The sequence below is a fragment of the Delphinapterus leucas genome, unplaced genomic scaffold, assembly GCF_059928025.1.
Source record: "Delphinapterus leucas isolate spDelLeu-1000000601 "Yukka" unplaced genomic scaffold, BTC_Dleu_Yukka2 spDelLeu_asBTCV2_sq49, whole genome shotgun sequence".
NCBI lineage: Eukaryota > Metazoa > Chordata > Mammalia > Artiodactyla > Monodontidae > Delphinapterus > Delphinapterus leucas.
Genome location: NW_028322258.1, coordinates 1,005,195 through 1,022,691, shown reverse-complemented (window position 1 = coordinate 1,022,691; position 17,497 = coordinate 1,005,195). Strand labels below are relative to the sequence as shown.

The following is a 17,497-nucleotide window of genomic DNA, read 5'->3' as shown; positions in this document are numbered from 1 at the left end:
TACACTATTCAGTCCCAAAGACCATCATTCTTTAGAAAATCTCCTAATTTCCTATTGCATGAAATAGACATTTTTCAAATTTCCCAGCTAGCTTTAGCAATATTTGACATGAACAAGTTCATGATGTGTTTTGCATAAATAAACTTCTCCCAAAGTTGACCCATTTTCTTACCATTTAAAAATAGAATATTCCTTTTTCATTTGTTTTTTTTTAAAGGACTATGGATTTTCTTTTGTTCAAAATTCCCTAATAATAATCTCATGGGATATGATTACATACAAATTACATATCTTCTACACATAACTTCTGAATTGGAATTTCTAAGGGGCAAAACCTGACCTTTTAAAAAATAATTTAGTTGATTTTCTTTTACAATTATACAAATATATGAAATACAATTTATGTTTGTTTTGCTTATATTTGTTCATCTTGAAAAGTTTGGCTAAGTTTATTGTAGAAGGATATTTTTATATTACTTTAATAAAACCCAACATTTTATGTTTTTCATAAATTGTTTTTATACAGTTTTTTGTCATCTAAGTTATAATGGGTAAAACACTTCACTCACTTGCCCTTACCTTACAGTTATTACTCCTTTCATAAAATTCCACTTATATACATTATAAGGCATCAAAAATAGCTTTCAGTTTTACAGTGGAATTTATACTCTTCTATTATAAAACTTCTTCAGTTTGACCTATTAATCATATTTCAATTATCAAAAATATTTTAGAAATATTTGTCTCCCTTTTCAGTTATTAGTGAGTTACACATCCATGTGTTTTGAGCTGAACTGTGTTACCCCCAAATATGTGGAAGTTCTAACTTTAGTAACTCAGAATGTGAGGGTATTTGGAAAGAGGATCTTTAATGTGAGGACTAAATTTAAAATGTTGTCTCTAGGGTGGGCTTTCACTTAAGAGGGACATAACAGTTCTGCTTAGCTTGACTAAACTTCAGACAGGTTTCTTCCTGACATTTGGCCCCTGACCTCTCTCTTTTTAGACACTAAAAAAGCTTGCAATTGTAAGTTCTTTCTCTGCCTCATTAAGATGTAAATCCTCTCTCAGCCACTAGCCGGGCTTTTTAACCTTGATATAACCTTGCTTTATAACCAAGAATGTCTTTCTCAAAGACCTGGGAGCCATCCCCTTGAAATGTAATCATTAAGAAAGACAGAGGCCCTATCTCCTAGTCTGTTGGGAGGGCAGGAACCTGACTTCAATAAGCCTCAATTAGCAAACACAGGTAGCCGGTCTACTCCACTAACATCCCCTTCAGTACTTTTCCACTAGCTCACCCTAGAGCTTAAAAATTCTCTTGTCATTTGTCTCAGCAGAGTTGAGTTCAATCTCTTTATTATAATAGTCTAGACATCTCTTGCAATATCCTTGAATAAAATTTTCTTTGGCTGTTCATCTTGTCTGGTGCAGTTTTAATTTAACAGCTCTAATCCAATTTAATTAGAATCTTTAAAAAGGGGGAAAGTTGGGCACGGAGGCAGACATGCTCACAAGAGAATGTCACATGAAGATGAAGGTAGAGATCTGAATGATTCAGAAGCCAAGGAATGTGAAGAATTCCCAGCATACTACTCATACCAAGTTATGAGAGAGGAATGGAATAGATTTCCCCTCACAGCCTTCAGAAGGAACCAACCCTGTTTATAGCTTGATCTTGGACTTCTAGCCTCCAGAACTGTGAAAGAAAACATTTCTTTTGCTTAAGCCACACAGTTGGTAGTATATTCTTTCGGCAGCCCTGGGAAACTAATACATCATATCATGCAGTGACAAGATTACCGATTTGTAGCCGAGAAAGCTAGTCTTGGAGACCAACTCTGCTGCTTCCTAGGTTTGGGGGCTGGGGTAAATCAATAAAGTTTCTAAGTTTCCACATCTTCACAGGCAACTGAATGATCTAACATTTTGAGAGGGGTTGGCTCATATTAGGGAGAAGTAAAATAAAATAAAAAACCTTATTTCTCAATCAAAAGAATTTCTAAAGTTAAGATAGCAATAGCAAAAAGTTTCTTAAAAACAAACAAAAACATGCAACCAGAACTAAGCACTCAGCAGCAGTTTATCTTACGAGGAGAGAAAAATCTGGAATTTCAAACCCTTCACTTCTGAATTTACTACTTATTAGCATTTTCCATGGAAACCATATTGTGTTAAGTTTTACCCAAAGTACAGAACCTTAAAAGTGCCTATATATTTTCACTCCAAACTAGCTTATTTCACTGATATGTAACACCATCCCAACCTCAGTATAGATGTAGATGTCTTCTGTCATCTTCACAACCACCTCACAGAGGATGGAATCTCCAAATTCCTTAAGTAGAAACACTTTTTTTCTCTTTCCCTTTTTTTAAAGGGAGCATACGCAGAGTGGCTTAGAAAACTTACATTTCCATTATAAACCTCAGCTTTTTTACCATCAGCATGTGCCTTTTTAATACTACTTTATATTAATGTTGGTGCTTAGTAAAGTAATATGAAAGATAGTATAATACTTCTTGGGACAGTATAATTTATAAAAGCAGAGGTTTTATAACAACAAGGCAACAATTTTATAACACCATTGTGCTTTTCTAGCCCTCACAAAGAGCTGAGGGAAAATAAACAAGGATCCATTTAATGTCCGGGTGAGTGCCAGTTTGACCAGGTTCCATGCAAATGAAAACAAAATAAAATTAAACTTAGACAAGAAAAAATAATGGCCTGTTGGAATAATCAGGTGTGGAACAATGTTTAAGGACAGAAACAAACGGTGAACTGCTTTGTTGTACTTTTCCTACTTTTTTACCCCAGGGAACACTCTTTTAAAAGTGAGTTAACGTCAGCTTAAGAATTTTGATAATGTTCTGATTAGTAGATCATATCAGTATCTGCATTCATAGATTGGGTGAACCTATTGCTTTCAGTAAAAATACTAAAAATTATCTATTGGACTAAAGATATAGGGAAGTTGTTGCACAGTAAGTGTATTTTTTATGTACTAATTTCAATCTCCTTTGTCCTAGGTTAATTAACAACAGCTTCTTAAAATAATTATCAGTCTTTTAATACATAGATCAAACTTGAGTTTGTCAAAATGCCTTGGATGTAGTAACCAAGCAGGTGATGGTGATTAAAGCAATTTCAGCTGCAGGAGGAAAAGATTCCTTTTCCTCCTCTGTCAGTGGACTACCAGCAAAGATGATATAATCTCTCTGATCCATTACTATCGCATGGGCTGGCTTCAACTATTTTGACCTTTATTTATTTACACGTATTATTTGACACATGAAGTTTTCCAAGCTCTTTATTAGACATTACAGTAAGAACATGACTAGAACATGAGTAGATCACGACTATGTGACTTGTAGAGGAGGAGTGGCTGTGGCTTAGGGTCAATAGGGAGCAGAAATAAAGTGATGACTGCCAACAAATTAATATCAAAAACAGGATTTTGTAAGGGAAGCTTCACAAGAGCATGAAGATGTCTGGATGGGAAATAGAATGGTTACAGAGAGAGCAACTATAATGTTACTGCAATAGTCCAGGTGAGAAATGATGAGAATAAGATTGTGGCAAAGGTAAAGGAAAGAATAAAGCCAGATTCAAGAGACTTGTACACCAGATGGACATAGAAGAAGAAAGTTATTAGTAAAGGATAACCTCAAAGTTTTAAATTCAACGGCTGTGTAAATAACAAAGACATTATTAACAAGGATTGGTGCCAAAACAGGTTGGAAGGGAATGCAATTTGCTCAGTATCAGAGATAATTAGTTTCAGAAACCAGTTAGATATCCAAGATCAGTAAGAAATTGCTTTTCAGATTTAAAATTAAAAAAAAGCCTGGAGATAAAAGATAACAGGAGTAGAACTTATAAAGTGGGTAGATTTTGAAGGGAACAAATGAAATATATCATTTTTTTAAAGTTATAAGAAAAAACTGAAATTACATTAGGCACTTGAAAAGATTTATCAGGAAACATAAATTTGGTCATCTCTCCATCTTTGAGAACTGTTTGGCAGAGCTGCAAGTATACTCACACATTTCTTTCTAATACTCTATAATTGAGTTGATTTTTTTCCCCCATAAACACCCCCTCACTGAATACAGAGAAAAAGAAGCAAAGAAATAAAAGCATAAAGCAAAATTTTGGTTTAATCTCACTGTTCTAGTTTTCTAGGGCTGCTGTAACAAATTACCACATATTTAGTGGATTAAAAGAACACAAACTTTCTTACCTTTCTGTAGCTTGGACTTTTCCTGGGCTAAATCCAAGGTACTAGCGGGACTGTGTTCCTTTCTGGAGATTCTAGGGGAGAGAACTTTTAGGGTTGGTGGAGTCCCCGCCTCACATCACTCTGGTCTTTCTTCTGCCGCCCACATCCACTTTTAAAACACTTGTAATTACATTAGGCACACCTGGCTCATTCAAGCCATTCTCCTTAATTCCAGCTACAAATTAAATTCCTCTTTGCCATGTAATGTAACATTTCCACCTGTACTGGGAATTGGGACATGGATATCTTTGGGGGGGCTATTAGTTTGCTTTTGACATTGATAAATCTAGCTCAATGAAATTATTTTTTCTTTCTGATTAGATAAATATCATTTCTAACAATGTTCCAATATAAGTGGGATTGCGGCTCTGTGGCTTATGTAAATTTACATTTTGTGGGTGGAGGGCAGGACGCCTGAGATCCCAGCTGTACCCGCTAAATTCTCTCTGCTTTCTGATGCAAATCTGTGCTTTGTCTTCCCTTGATTGGAGAGCTTTCTGGTATAATTAATCCCATCTTTTTAAACTGTGCCGTGCTATCACCAAAACCACTTTAATCTAGCTCACTGTGTTAGATTAAAGACTTCATTGCTAGTGATAGTTTTGTCCTGAGATTTTAGCCTTTGCCTTTCAATGGTGCACTGGTACTTTGTCCACAAACAGGAATTAAAGAAAATGCTAGATCCACTAAATAATGTACAGATCACATGGATGTAATAGTGCTGTTTCAAGGTCAACTGGCTATTCTTTCCCTTTGCCAAACCTAACATCTCTCTGCACCGAATCTATCCTCCCGGACACTGTTTTTCAGGCTCTTGATTGTGTAGCTTCAGGTTTCTCCATTTGTTTGAGGCCTCTCATAGAACTCCAAACCCCACCTTATGGTTTCATTGTGAGGAAGCAGAAATATGAGTAATGGGCTCTCATACTTTACTCTCTTTCTCCTTCAATTTCTCACTTTTCTCCTTGCTATATCCTCCATCTTAAGGTGGCAAACATATTAAAGAGTTATTGGAAACATTATGTAAGGGGTATTGAAAAATTCTGCCTTATGTACAAAACTCTATAATCTCAGTTTCTCCATGGTATAATTTTTACTGGGGGTCAATGTACACTTTTAAAATAAGGATTGCAGATGATAAAATATTTATTTAATACACTAAAATATTCACCCTATTGCATATGAATGTCAAGTAACTAGCTCTACCATTTCAAAGCAATTCAATCTTTACTCTCTCATCACTATTCTACTAATATTTTTAAAAATTTCAAGACATTCGTACTTTCCTGAAGAAGTAAATGATTTCCTGAATTCATTAATACACCACAGCATATTACTTATTATCATTCAGTAACTACTTCCTGCAAGTATACTTATAAAATCCTAATTCAGAGAAATGGAAATGATATGCCTCTTCCTTCTTCAAAAGGGATTGAAAATTTTACTCCAAGGTGCATAATATAAAAACATTGTTATAAAAAGGTTATATGTACTGGTATAATATTTATTACTCTTAAATTTGAGAGGAAATGACTTGCTTTATAATAAGCATAACATTTTCCATTAGTAAACGTTACACTTTCCACCACCATGATGAGATTCTACTGCTTAAAAGAATACTGATTAATAAATATTTCCCTTTTATCATAATATCTTAGAAAAATAAGGGTAGGTCTTGAGATGGAGGTACCACTCTAAAACAAAACCGTGTAAAAATAATTTCACCTTCCATAGCAAAAGAGTGTTCACTGTTTTAAACTAAATCTTTAATTTTTACTATCTATTTATATCTCAATTTTTAGAAAGATGAACTTTTTGTTTATGAAATTACATCATAACAGGAGACATAGTCTATAATTACTTAATATTTTTGGTTTATTTTGTTTAAATGTGAAACTGTGATCATTTAAATATTTATTTTCCAGCCTTTTTTCTTTTTATATCTATTGGTTTGAGTAATTTTAAATACCTGTGGCTTTTTAATTATTTTAAAATGATATATTGACTTAGGAGTGCTTGGGTTATGTTTGAGACAAATAGACAAACTTTGGCAAGATAAATAAAGATAAAGAGAATATACAAATGAACTGTAACAGGAATAAAGATGTAAATAAAAGTACAAAAGTAGGATATTAAAACTTCAATATTAGGTGCCAAAATTGAATATTTGTGTGCTAGTAGTTTTGAAAACTTATTAAGTGGATAAATTCCCTGAATAATTTAATTTGACTAAGATGTAAAGAAATAGAAAATTTAAATGGAAATTTAACAGATTCAGAGAATCTGAATCAGTAATAAATACTGAATTTTCCACACAATAGTCAAATAGCTTTAGAATAGATTTTTTTTTTTTTTTTTGCGGTACGCGGGACTCTCACTGCTGTGGCCTCTCCCGGAGCCAGGCTCTGGACGCGCAGGCTCAGCGGCCATGGCTCACGGGCCCAGCCGCTCCGCGGCATGTGGGATCTTCCCAGACCGGGGCACGAACCCGTGTCCCCTGCATCAGCAGGTGGACTCTCAACCACTGCGCCACCAGGGAAGCCCCTAGAATAGATTTTTTTCCCTAAACATTCATTTAGAGATAAGTCGTGTCTCACACATATACTTGCAGAGAGTTGAAGAAACAAAAAAAATGTTAAGCTCCTAAAAATGAAAAGTAGTAAAAGCAAAAATATAAAGACAATAAAATAATATATCTTAAAAGATAATACATAATGAACCATTTGTTTGTTTCCCAGAAATTCTAGATTAATTTTTTTTTTAATTTATTTTTGTTTATTTATTTATTTATTTATTTATTTATTTTTGCCTGTGTTGAGTCTTCGTTGCTGCGCACGGGCGTTCTCTAGTTACAGTGAGCAGGGGCTACTCTCCGTTGCGGTGCCCGGGCTTCTAACTGGGTGGCCTCTTGTTTCAGAGCACGGGCTCTAGGCACATGGGCTTCAGTAGTTGTGGCTGGTGGGCTTCAGCAGTTGTGGCTCCCGGGCTCCAGAGCACAGACTCAGCAGTTGTGGCGCACGGGCTTAGCTGCTCTGTGGCATGTGGGATCTTCCCTGAGCAGGGCCCAAACCAGTATCCCCTGCATTGGCAGGTGGGCTCTCAACCTCTGTGCCACCAGGGTAGCCCCTAGATTAAGTTAACAACAGAAAACTGATCAATATGCTTTTAAACATTAACAAATTAAAGAAAGGAAGCTATATGGTTGTGACAATACCTGCAGAAAAAGGGGCAATACAATTATATATCATCTTATGATTAGAAAGTCTTAGTAAATTAGGAAAGTAAACTTTTAGCTTAATATTGAGACTGTGCAAAAAAATTTAATGACATATACCAGAAGTAATATATAAAGTACATTTTATCAAATATAACAAAATGGTCTTTACTGGAAAAATAAAACTTTAAACCTTAGAGAAGACCTATAAAATTGATAGAAATATTATTTTTATAGACTGGCTAAAGGTTGCAAATTTCTGGGGAAAAAACAAATGGTTCATTATATATTACCTTTTAATATATATTCTTGCATTGTCTTTGTATATATATATATATATATATATATATATATATATATATATATATTTTTGCGGTAAGCGGGCCTCTCACCGCCGCGGCCTCTGCCGTTGCGGAGCACAGGCTCTGGACGCGCAGGCCCAGCGGCTATGGCCCACGGGCCCAGCCGCTCCGCGGCACGCGGGATCCTCCCGGACCGGGAAACGAACCCGCGTCCCCCGCATCGACAGGCAGACACCCAACCACTGCACCACCAGGGAAGCCCTGTCTTTGTATTTTTGCTTTACTACTTTTCATTTTTAGGAGCTTAACATTTTTTGTGTGTTTCTTCAATTATACTTTCCAAACTGATCTATGTATTTATATAATTGAAATCTCAACCCAAATAGAAATATGGTCATTTATATGTGGTAATCAAATTTATCACAGAGCTTATACATTCTTGGGGGACTAATAAATAAATGGGTATACAAAAATAATTATCATTAAAAAAAAATAATAATTATCATTATGTAAAAAGGAGATGAATGCTTATCTTACAACACAAACAACAGTTGATTCCAGATATGTCATTGGCTTAAATGCATAAGTGAAATTTATATATAGTTTTTGAAGATGATATAAGAGAATAACTTTATGGCTTTGGGTAGGGAATAATTTCTTAATATTCACAAGTTATTAAAAAGAAGAACATTATAAATTTAAGAACTTCTGTTGGTCTAGAGAAAAGAAATGGTAAGCCAAAGTGGAAAATACTTTCCACAAATATAACTCACAAAGAATTAGTGTTCTAAGAGAATATTTATGATGTATAAGTGAGTGAGTAAATTGTGTGTGTGTGTGTGTGTAAGAGAAAGACCACTAACAAAATTTTAAAATGGTAAAAATATATGAACAAAGATTTCACAGATATAACATGAATAATAAAGGGACATTAGAGAGCAGAGAAATGTGAATCAAAACCACAGTGACCAATTTGGAAAACATTCCAAAGTTAGACAAAACCAATTATTGGCAAAGATATGAGCAATGGGCACATTCATTAACTACCTAGCAACTGCTCGTCTTACAGCAAATTGCTGCAGCCACTTTGGAAAATAATTTGGCGTTATTTAATACAGTTGACAAGTGCATGTTTTATGACCCAGCAATCCCACTACTCGGTATACATCCTAGAGACAATCCTACACATATGCTTCTGCAGACATGAAACCAGAATTTTCCTTGCAGCCCTGTTCATAAGAGTAAAACACTGAAAACTACCCAGATGTCCATCAACCATGGAATAGACTGCAGCTGCATGAATCAAATTGGGTGAATCTCAAAAGCATAACATTAACTGAGAATAGCAAGCTGCAAAAGAATATATACTAATTTCATTTATATAAATTGACAAATGCACTAGAAATGAATGAACGAACTAACTAAATATATATACATACGTATTATATATCTTACATGGATAGTAAAACTCTAAAGAAAAAGAGAGATTTAATAACACATAACTTGGAATAAGTGGTTATTACTCCCGAGGGAATGAAGTTGACAGGGAACAAACAGGGGCTTTTAAGGTATTACCCTGACTTCTGAATATATTGTTTGGTTTATCATGATGATTTAATTGTACATCTAAGTTATATGCAGCAGTTGTATGTATATTTAATGACTTAAAAACATTTTTTAAATGCAATGCTAATAATACATTATGTGCACAAACACTAGAGACGCAGCCCATTCAAAAGGCAGAGAGTTCGGAATCAGAGGAAATCAAGGTTGAATAGTTATTGCACCACTTACTATGTTTGTGACCTGGACATTTTTTAAAAGGGAGGCAATAATATCCATTCCATAGGGCTGCCATGAGCACTAAATGAAATGAATGCAAACTGCAGGCAGAATGCCTGGCACATCGATGCTCAAATTGAGAATCAGCAAGAAGGAAATTAACTCTCCTTTACTGACAGCAGTTACAACAGAAAAGATGTGTTCGCTGCAGCAACTACATTGTAGGAGGAAGTGTCAAATTGTGAGTGAAAAATGCAATGGAGTAACAGCTTCCAATAAATAACACTGTAAGAAAGCAGAGTTTCGTCCTGCTCAGGCATGCATATACATAGGCAGAGGGGAGGTGTGATAGAAATGGCTCTCTTCTCACTGAGACTCTTTCACCCTCAGATGATCTGTCATTGTACGCAGAACACAGTGGCAGATTTATCCCCACATTTCAGGTTGCTCAGTAATGGTTCAGGTGAAAGCATTCAGGAGTGACATAAAGTGGGAACTCATAAATGACAGAGTCTATTACTGGGTGACAAGCTCCAGCCTAGTGACTTTGTATAGACTCTGCAGAAATGCTTTCATTGTCATGAGATTTAGGAGGAAAGGAAAATTCAATGATAACACTGGTCAGCACATTTAATGGCCTGATACTATTAGAAAAACAAAACCCTCCTATGGACAGAAGGCTAAACAGTTTAAAGTAATTGCTGTAATACAGAGCAATTACATTTACTGATGCAACTTGTAATTGTGGTGAAACCTAGGTGTACTTTATATTTTCCTTAATATTTCAAGGAATATTGCTGTTTCCATATTCTGAATAAAGATATTAGATTTTCACTCTGCTTTTATTTTGTATTATAATCAGAATGATGATTAATGGTGTCCTTCTCTACAATTAAATGATCGGTCAAAAGAAAAATATGTATCAATAGCTTATACGTGTAACTAGTATTCCCTGTAAAAATTGCTTTGAGGGAAGTAGTGGGGATAAGCTGGCACTTGGGCTCATGTAATTGTGCCTCATGCCATCTACCCTTCAGTGGTCAGTCATAATGGGACCTGGTTACTTCATAAGTTACTGTATTTAAATTTTGAATCATTTAAAAACTTTTAATGTTGGGGAAGTAATAATGCTGATGTCTATCCAATTATTAGTTTTACAGGGAACATTACAATCTTTAAAAATTACCTATACATACTTTAATTCTGTTCCTGTTAATATTTCATAGGATTCCTCTTTGATGTTAACCTAAAATGTACAGATGACATCCTTCGTCTCATGTTTTCTGTGATATGCAAGCAAACAGCTGCATTATCACTTCAACTAATTGAAAAATTAATTTTAAATATTAGTTTTGCAATAAATATATCATTATTTTACTTTTTTTCTGTCAAAGTGTTAATCAGTTTAGGTAAAAGCAGGAGTCAAAACCATAGGTCCAATACCTGTAAATTACTAGCAATTTGCCTTGATAACCTAGAAATAATGATCATCATTTATACAGGCATTTTTACACACATTAAATCATACTTAAATGATGAGGCATGAATACAACAACACAGAAAAAACGAATTGTGGAGAATTTTAAAGGAATTGGATAAAAAAGGATTTCTTAGGATTAACGCTGGATATAGCTCTACTTTATTGCTCTTTCAATTTTGTCACATTCAGATCTAAAGAAGATAAGCAGCTTTTGAGTAGGGTATCTCAGTAAATTGAAAAGCCTTAAAAAAAAAGCAAAAAAAAAAAAAAAGCAACATACAACTCATTAAAAGTCATTAAAAAAAAGAACAGAGGTTTTATATAGTCCTATAACCAATGAATAAATTGAATATCTGATTAAATTTCCACAGGAAGACCAATGAATTTCTCTGATGAATTCTTTGAAACTTACAGTGAAAAATAGAACATAAATCTTACACAAACTCTGCCAAGATCAGAAAAAGAAGAAATACTTGCTAAAGTCAGGTCAATCTCTCACTTAAATGAGTATGCCTAAATCCTAAATAAAATATTTTGAACAATATACATGAACAACAATTCATCATGAACACATTGAGTTTTGTCCAAGAATGAGGAGTCCTTTGCAATTCAAAACTCTGTTAGTATAATTCCATTATGACTGAATCAGGAGAAAACATACGTGATTGTAACATTAAATACCAATGAAAGCATCAGGTAAAATTAGTTACCAATCTTAATAAACTAGTAATAGAAAAGAATTTCCATAACCTGATAAAGTATATTTACGAACTCCAGCAAAAAAATTACAATAAAATTGAAAAAAAGTTTTTAAAGTTTTCTCTCTGAACAAAGGAAGAAGGCAAGGAAGCCTGTTGTTATCTCTAGTAGACTTATTTTTTAGAACTCTTGGAATAAGGCAAACATTAGAAGAAAGCATAAAGCTATTATTATTGAGAAATATAATATTGATGAATAATTCAGTAAGTTGCTGATACACCATTATATTTATAAAATAAATGTATCAAGTTTTCTGAATATAAGACAAATGTGCAACAATTGATTGAATATCTATATACCAGATATAAGCCATATGGAAAGAAAATGGTAGCATCGACAGCGAAATCAAAAAGCATGAAATATATCCATATTAAATGTACAAGTCCTTTGCATTAAAGACTTTAAAACTTATTTATGTACATTTGAAAAGAACCAAATAAATGCAGGATGATATCCTATTCCTGCAATCAATGATTCAGTATTGTTAAATGTTAATCTGCTCAGATCATTCTAAACATGCAACACAATCACAAACAAAATTACAATCGGGTTTTTTTGTGGATATTGTAAAATACATATTAAAATATGAAGTATAAGTAATGCAAAAGCAATTTAATTAAAAAGAATTAAAGAGTTGGTGATTATTCTAATGACGATCACATTTATTGGAAAATAAATTAGGAAGCTATGTTTTGGATTAAGGATAAGCAAAAAAATCAATGGTACAGATTTGGGAGTCCAGAAACACACTCACACATATATGGATACTTGATATATGACAATAGGGAAAGGATGGTCTGTTCAATAAATGGTGTTTTGTCAATTTGTTAAACATACACACACACACATATATAATAATGTACTAGTTAATATAATACTATATATATTAGAGTAAATATTCAAGTCACAAGCTGAGAAACAATATTTGCAAAACATATAACTGACAAAAACTCATTTCTAGAAAAATATATAAAGTCCCACAAATCAATAAGAAAATACAGAGAATCTCATAAGCAATCGACAGGATGGTTGATGAGGCACTTAAATAAAAAGGACATCCGAATGGCCAATTACTGTATGAAAATATTCCCATTAATCACAAGGGCAATACAAGACATAGTTACCATGAGGAAAAATAAATAAACAAGATAACACTACACACCCACCAGGTCGCTACAATTAATAGGATTGACAATAAAATATATCACTGATGGAGCTACAATGTGGCAGGTAAAAATGGAAAACTGGCACTATCTATTGTTGACACCCATGCACCAACAATTTTATCCAATTATATGTACCAAATAGAAATGCAGAATATCAATATGTTCATTAAGAGACAAAACAAAAATACACATGGGAGCTTTATCTGTACTTGTTCTAAACTGGAAGCAAATCAAATATCTATCAACAATGTAATGAATAAATCAATTGTAATATATTCCTGTAACATGAAATTATAAATCAAAGTAAATTAATGAACTATTGCTATAAGCAACATCCCTGATGAATCTCATCAACCCATAAGTGGGCTAAAGGAGACCCTCACATACTTGCACGCACACACAAACATACACAACAACCCCCACCATGCACAATGCATACACACACACACAACCAGACAAAACTATCTAAGCTATTAGAAATAAAGGTAATGGTTATTTGGAAGGAGAGGCGGGAGAACATTTTCGAAGTGCTGTTCTATGACCCGTGTGGGTGTTACTTAAGTGTTCTCACTATGTGCAAATTAATTGAACTATATACTTATACTTTGTCCATTTTTGTATATACATTGTATTTCGATTAACACATTTTAAGATAGTGCTATATGGAAGACGTATACATTGTACATGGGTACATTTTTTTCTAATTTAGAATGATATTATACATCCCCTAGAGACAAAGATAAAGCTAGCCAAGAATCTCTGCACACATAAAAGGAAAGGCTTGGTGCAGATGTATCTAGGAATATCTATTGTTTAACTAATGGAGTTGGTATAAAATCATTTTCACACTGAAAAATCATTACTAGATTCTTTAAAATTCAATTTGAGCGGGAACTTTTCAAAGAAAACTTTGAAATACAAAATTGTCATTTTTAAAAGAATTTAATCATATAATATTTCAAACATGCATAAAAGTACATAAAATATAGAGCACCATTTATCTAGATTTATCAGGTATAAATACTTCACAATCGTTGCTGCAAGTGTCGTTTTTGTTTAGAAATAAATGTGGAAGGTGTAACAGGTTCATACGACAAGCCCTTCCTTTCTTTATATAACCAGTGAAAAACTATTGTTCTAATTTTGATATTTATCTTTTCTTTGTTAACTCAACATTCATTTTTACTTTTGTTCATTTTCATTTAAGTAACTCTCATTGTTTCTAGCGTATGACTGCATCAAAATGTAATAGTGCATTCCCTTACTGATGGACAGTAAACTTATTTTTAGTGCTACATATCACATATATACAACTTTAAAAATCACCTAGTACCTAACCAATTAAAATGATAGGTAACATAAATGCTGTGAAATTAAGGCAAACAATTTGTTCTTTTTAAAAATATCAAAGACAATAGAATGATTGATATGAAATTATCACCTGATTTCTATTTATCTGAAATCAGAATGCTGTGATAAGCAATTTATTCATATATGTTTTTAATCACCGTAGATTCTATGTCCATCTACCTTATGGTAATAGATTTTTAAGATATAAACTATCAAGGAGTAAACATATCTACCTTTCTGTTTTATTTCTTGCTTATTTCACATATATCTGAGAGAATATTGGATCTATTTACTCTTTATCATCATTTGCAATCTTATACTATAAGATAACTTCCCAGTAAAATGAAAAGTTTTTATTTCTCACAGAAAGTAGCAGGGCTTTGAAAGTGACTAATGTCAACCTCAAAAAGTAACATAGCCAGTTACTTTACAAGCAAAATGGGTGTAATCTGGAAAGCAGGGAACTGCAGTTCTGGGGCAGGCAAGCTATAGTGAATCATTGGCAAGTGTGAAGAGATAAAAGGAAGGTCAATTTCTACTAGGTTTTAGGAGGAAATTGGGGAAGGTTGTTTTGAATAAAATTTCACTGGAGAAGAACAGGAGTTCGAGGTTGTGGCAGTTTCTTACTGGTGGTTAGCGCATTGTTGCTGGGGCAGGGAGGGATCTTCCTTTTCTGCTTCTTTTTTTAATAGATCTTTATTAGAATATAATTGATTCACAATAGTGTGTTAGCTTCTGTTGGACAACAAAGTGAATCAGCCATATGCATACATATATCCCCATATCCCCTCCCTCTTGAGCCTCCCTCCCACCCTCCCTATCCCACCCCTCTAGGTCGCAAAGCACAATCTCCCTGTGCTATGCAGCTGCTTCCCACTAGCTATTTTACATTTGGTAGTGTATATATATCAATGCTACTCTCACTTTGCCCCAGCTTCCCCACTCACCCTGTGTCCTCAAGTCCATTCTTTATGTCTACATCTTTATTCCTGCCCTGCCACTAGATTCATCAGTACCATTTTTTTTTTTAGATTCCATATATATGCGTTAGCATACGGTGTTTGTTTTTCTCTTTCTGACTTGCTTCACTCTGTATGACAGACTCTAGGTCCATCCACCTCACTATAAATAACTCAATTTCGTTTCTTTTTATGGCTGAGTAATATTCCTCGTATATATGTGCCACATCTTCTTTATCCATTCATCTGTTGGTGGACATTTAGGTTGCTTCCATGTCCTGGCTATTGTAAATAGAGCTGCAATGAACATTGTGGTACATGTCTCTTTTTGAATTATGGTTTTCTCAGGGTATATGCCCAGTAGTGGGATTGCTGGTCATATGGTAGTTCTATTTTTAGTTTTTTAAGGAACCTCCATACTGTTCTCCATAGTGGCTGTATCAATTTCCATTCCCACCAACAATGCAGGAGTGTACCCTTTTCACCACACCCTTTCCAGCATTTATTGTTTCTAGAGTTTTTGATAATAGCCATTCTGACTGGTGTGAGGTAATACCTCATGGTAGTTTTTGACTTGCATTTCTGTAATAATTAGTGATTTTTAGCATCTTTTCATGTGTCTCTTGGCCATTTGTATGTCTTCTTTTGTGAAATATCTATTTAGGTCTTCTGCTTGCAGGATACAAAATTAATGCACAGAAATCTCTGGCATTCCTATACATTAACAACAAAAACTCAGAAAGAGAAATTAAGGAAACAATCCCATTTACCATCACAACAAAAAGAATAAAATACCTAGGAATAAACCTACCTAAGGAGGCAAAAGACTTGTACTCAAACAATAAAACATTGATGAAAGAAATCAAAGATGACATAAACAGATGGAGAAATATACCATGTTCTTGGATTGGAAGAATCAATATTGTGAAAATGACTATATTACCCAAAGCAAGCTACAGATTCAATGCAATCCCTATCAAACTACCACTGGCATTCTTCACAGAATTAGAACAAAAAATTTTACAATTCGTATGGAAACACAAAAGACACTGAATAGTCAAAGTAATCTTGAGAAAGAAAAGCAGGCCAGAGGAATAAGGCTTCCCAACTTCAAACTCTACTACAAATCTACAATAATCAAGACAGTATGGTACTGGCACAAAAACAGAAATATAGATCAATGGTACAGGATAGAAAGCCCAGAGATCAACCCATGCACATATGGTCACATAATTTATGACAAAGGAGGCAAGAACATACAGTGGAGAAAAGATAGCCTCTTCAATAAGTGGTGCTGGGGAAACTGGACAGCTACATGTAAAAGAATGAAATGAGAACACTCCCTAACACCATACACAAAAATAAACTCCAAATGGATTAAAGACCTAAATGTAAGACCAGATACTATAAAACTCTTAGAGGAAAACACAGGAAAAACACTCTTTGACATAAACTACAGCAAGATCTTTTTTGACCCACCTCCTAGAGTAATGAAAATAAAAATAAACAAATGGGACTTAATGAAACTTGAAAGCTTTTGCACAGCAAAGGAAACCATAAACAAGATGAAAAGACAACCTTCAGGATGGGAGAAAATATTTGCAAATGAAACAATGGACAAAGGATTAATCTCCAATATATACAAACAGCTCATGGAGCTCAATATCATAAAAACAATCAATCCAGTTAAAAAATGGCCAGAAGACCTAAATAGACATTCCTTTCTTTTCTTAAAAGCAGGAGATGAAATTCCCATGTAAAAAATGTCCTCCCTCATACCAGAAGAAAAACAACGTTCTTAACATCATGGATAAAAAGTTGAAACCCAGAGAATGTTACACAAAGAATTCTATACAAAAAGACCCTTTAGGGCTTCCCTGGTGGCGCAGTGGTTGAGAGTCTGCCTGCCGATGCAGGGGACACGGGTTCGTGCCCCAGTCCGGGAAGATCCCACATGCTGCGGAGTGGCTGGGCCCGTGAGCCATGGCCGCTGAGCCTGCGCGTCCGGAGCCTGTGCTCCGCAGCGGGAGAGGCCACAACAGTGAGAGGCCCGCGTACTGAAAAAAAAAAAAAAAAAAAAAAAAAAAAAAGACCCTTTAAAAATTGCTTCTCTTCCTTCTTCCTTCTGATTATTCAGGCTGGTATGTGCATGAGAGCTTTCCCTTCTAAACTTCCTGATAATGTTTTAAATGAAGTTGTCTTTTAT

General features: G+C 34.3%; 1 protein-coding gene across 1 annotated transcript in view; it reads right to left on the bottom strand.

The window, feature by feature from the left end:
• Positions 1-1,749: 1,749 nt before the first annotated feature.
• LOC149743932 (uncharacterized) overlaps positions 1,750-17,497 on the bottom strand; it is a 125,117-nt gene continuing 109,369 nt past the window's right edge. The window contains exon 4 of the mRNA XM_089906016.1: positions 1,750-7,405. Within this exon, the coding sequence (XP_089762142.1) occupies positions 7,303-7,405 (103 nt within the window). The 3' untranslated portion in view covers positions 1,750-7,302. The remainder of the gene's footprint in view (positions 7,406-17,497) is intronic.